General features: G+C 41.7%; 1 protein-coding gene across 1 annotated transcript in view; it reads left to right on the plus strand.

Annotated features, from left to right (window-relative positions):
* Positions 1-2,428: 2,428 nt before the first annotated feature.
* ICOS (inducible T cell costimulator) overlaps positions 2,429-3,560 on the plus strand; it is a 9,478-nt gene continuing 8,346 nt past the window's right edge. The window contains exon 1 of the mRNA XM_010167294.2: positions 2,429-2,504. Within this exon, the coding sequence (XP_010165596.1) occupies positions 2,447-2,504 (58 nt within the window). The 5' untranslated portion in view covers positions 2,429-2,446. The remainder of the gene's footprint in view (positions 2,505-3,560) is intronic.

Raw genomic sequence — 3,560 nt, forward strand, 5'->3', positions numbered from 1 at the left:
AGTCTCTGTTGGTGGGGCACTAGAAGGTGAGCATCCCTCACGCTTGGCCCCAAGTTAGACGTTGTGTCTCTTTGCTTGTGAACATACACTGTGAATGCCCCAGGCTCTGCTGGCTCATCATCAAATACACTCGACCACCAAAAGAAATAACTGCCTAGATCAAACTTCAGAGCACTGCCAAACATACCCCAGAGTGTACCCTGGGCTGGATCCTTTTGAAACAAAAGGAGCAGTGTGTTCTAGCAATCCCAAGTGCCAGGAAGCAGAAAAGGGGAAGGGATAATTCCAGACTTCAGGCTATAATGACAGGGGAAAAAAGAGGACAAATGCAAACTGTTTACTGGACAGTGGGACTTGCTCCAATTGTTTTAGCGAGATCTATGCCAACCAAGCTTCACTGGTAGCTATTCTTACCCCAGGAGGGAAATAGATGTGTATTCATCATCTCAACATTGGTGTAATTGATAAGGTCACATAGAGGGGAGGGAAGGAGTAAGTTGCTCCAAAATAACTATATTGGTTAAAAAAACCAAAACAACTCTCTTCTCTGTCAAAATTACTTTCCTGGCAAAATGTTTGGGTTTTTTTTAAGAAAGATAACACATTTTTGAACCCTGACAATACTGATTTGTTTTAAAGCTTATTTTTGCAAAAAAATAGCTAAAACTTTGCTCAAAGGAGTGCTTTCCCCTACACCACTACTGGCCTTCCCAGCCAGCAGTAGGGTTTGAAGGGACTCAATCCTTGGTGTGTTGTCAGCATGCTCTCCCAAAGGTGTGGCTGGGAGTACTTTACACGATTCTCTTGCTCCCTTAATTTTGTGGCAGCAGCAGTATCTTTTTACTATAAGCCTTTCTGGCTGCTTGTCTTATGCTTACTTGGGGGTCAGTAAAGGTCCTGCCCCAGGAGTGGGTGTCTCTGTTGTTTCAGCACTTCCCTTAAGTTGTTATGGGGGATGGGAAAGATTGTCCTACCTGGAACCTCAGTAGATCCTAATATGGATTGTAATTCCATAGACAAAGGTCAGGAGTCAGATGCATGTTTTTCAGTTTTATCATTGGTTGAAGCTCCATATATCACTCTCGAGCTTCAGAATTAAAAGTATACTGCAGAAACTTTCTCTAGTTAGAGCTGCTTAAGTTTGGCTCCAGAGACCTACGCTGAAAATTTACATCAAATCCTGACCTGACTCAGGCTTAGCTCCGATTTTAATGTAATAAAAGGCAAAGATTTTCAGGGCTTTGCAAAGATTTGAAGAGGGTAAAACTCTCTGCCAGTGTCCATGTGAACAGATCTTTAGCAGTCGTAGTGAAAGAAAATATATCACTTTTTGAGGAAGAGTAAACCAACACATGAAGATTTATTCATACAGTACAAAGTAGGAGTGAATCTCTAACCCAGTCCTGTTACTCACAAATGATTTGGTACTACAGCATGACCATTTACAAGGACTCCACCCCAGGAGTGTGTGTCAGGCACCACTGTTAGTCCTTTGTGTCTTCTCTTTGTTCAATCAGAAACGCTAACTGCATCGATATATTAGACATGAATTAGAAGATGCTTTTCCAGCATGTTACCTGCACTAAAATTAGTATTATAGGCATACATAAACAGCCAGTTCTAAATGATTGTAGAACATATTATCCTAAAGGGTCCTAAAACATTCCCAGGATACAGAGGGACAGCAGGCCAGATCAGAGTGTGCTGCACAAAAGCAGGAAAAGGGAAGGAGAGAAGCTTTTGACCTCAGGCCCTAGGGCACTGGGTCAGATCTCCTCCTTTCACAGAGCTGCATGAAGTTTCTCATGTCCACACAGAGCAAGCCTGACCTCCAGGGTAGAAGTCTGACATTGGAGTGAGCCTTCAGGAAGTCACAGGGCTGAAGGGATTCTTCTGCAATTTGGACATGTACTTCCAACAAATTTCAGGACCAGAACACAGAAGAGACTCCTGCCTTACTAACAAATGGTTTCCACGTAGAGCAAGACCATCAGTTACATAAGACAAGTGCAAATCGTGGGGAGAAACCAAGTTGCCAGTTGCAAATACGCATGTATTGTAAACTAATTTAAGGAACAAGTTGCTGACCGTGAGCCATCTGCAGGAACTGGACTGTAGATGAGTGTAGCCTCTATCATGATAGTTTTAACCAGAAACAGTCTTTGCAGAAATGAACGTCAAATGCAATGTCAGAAAATCTTTCATCTTCCTGCCTGTGACAGCAAGACATGAGGTAGGAAAAAAAAAAAAAAAGGCAGCAAACACCACAGGTGTGGGCGACAGCTAATGCTGACATAGCTGTAACGTAGCTGGGGGTTAAATTAAAAAGTCCTTCTGATTATCATATCATTTCCCCCGTTGCCCACAAACCACTTCCTTTTCTACCCATGAATTCTTCCCCATCTTCACAGCAGACAGACGGCTGGTGCCTCTGTGTCAGGCAAGCATGAAGTTGGTTTCTGTAACTTTCTGTGTCCTCTGCTTTCAGCTTGAAGCCCTGTGCGGTGAGTAACATTTTGGATTATTCTCCTTGCAGTAGATGTCTCTATGGAATATAACTCACCCAGTGATGAGAGAGAGCAAATGAGGCATGATAGCAAGGGGTTGGAAGAATAGAGGTAATTAAGGGAAACAGCTGCAAAAAGATCCCTCTCAAATTCAATATCACCAGAGTTGGTGGGAAGAGAATTCCTGCCAGCACAGGGCATTTGCTTTGAAACTAAAAAGAACAGGTTTTCATTGTTTATATTCTTTAGCTCATCTGCTCAGTGTCACCCTCTAACTGCTTAGACTTCAGTGTTCCAGCCAGCTTCCCTTGCTGGGCACAAGGTCTTACAGCAGCAGGACAGTGAATGGCTTAATAAAGAGAAGCCAAGTAATTGACATGAAACCTGCTGTTGGTTGGGCAGGGAATTTTTATACTATGAAAAATGTATATGGCATGGAACAGTGGATAAGATCATTTTGGTGCAGGCTTGAAAGGCAGACTGACAAAAGAAAGCGTAGCATTCCTAATGTTGTGTTTGAGAAGGCGCATAGTGACAGCACTGATCTCATAAACATGGATGTAGCGTTTTACAAGATCCAGTGTTTTATCACCGCTATACAAAGTAAAATATCAGAGCTCACACTTATCTGTAGCCTCTCTGAAACCCACATATTACTGGGCTAGGATGAAAATATGGATAATATCTGATTAAGAGGAGTCCTTTTTTTTCATACATATACTGTCCAAGGATTTGGTATGATGTGTCATATAAGTAAAACCTGAGATTTAGTGCACACAGTTAGTAAGCACCATCTAAACATGTTTCTTTCAAAGTCATGCCAAGGGCTACTGAATATGTTTGCTTCTGAAATTCTAGTGATACAGGATAGGTTTCAAGTCTCCCTGTAGAATTTAAGTACTCCTGAGGTTTCATACAGAATTTAAGTGTTCATTTAAATAAAAAACAGTTTCCAGCTCTTTAGGCAATGCAAATACTGTTCTGAAGGTTAACTAATACAGTGATAGTATACTGAGTTTTCAGATAGATTGAAAAGATAGGTGAAATCACAGG

This window comes from Antrostomus carolinensis, unplaced genomic scaffold (assembly GCF_000700745.2).
Source record: "Antrostomus carolinensis isolate BGI_N321 unplaced genomic scaffold, ASM70074v2 scaffold27474, whole genome shotgun sequence".
Classification (NCBI taxonomy): Eukaryota; Metazoa; Chordata; class Aves; order Caprimulgiformes; family Caprimulgidae; genus Antrostomus; species Antrostomus carolinensis.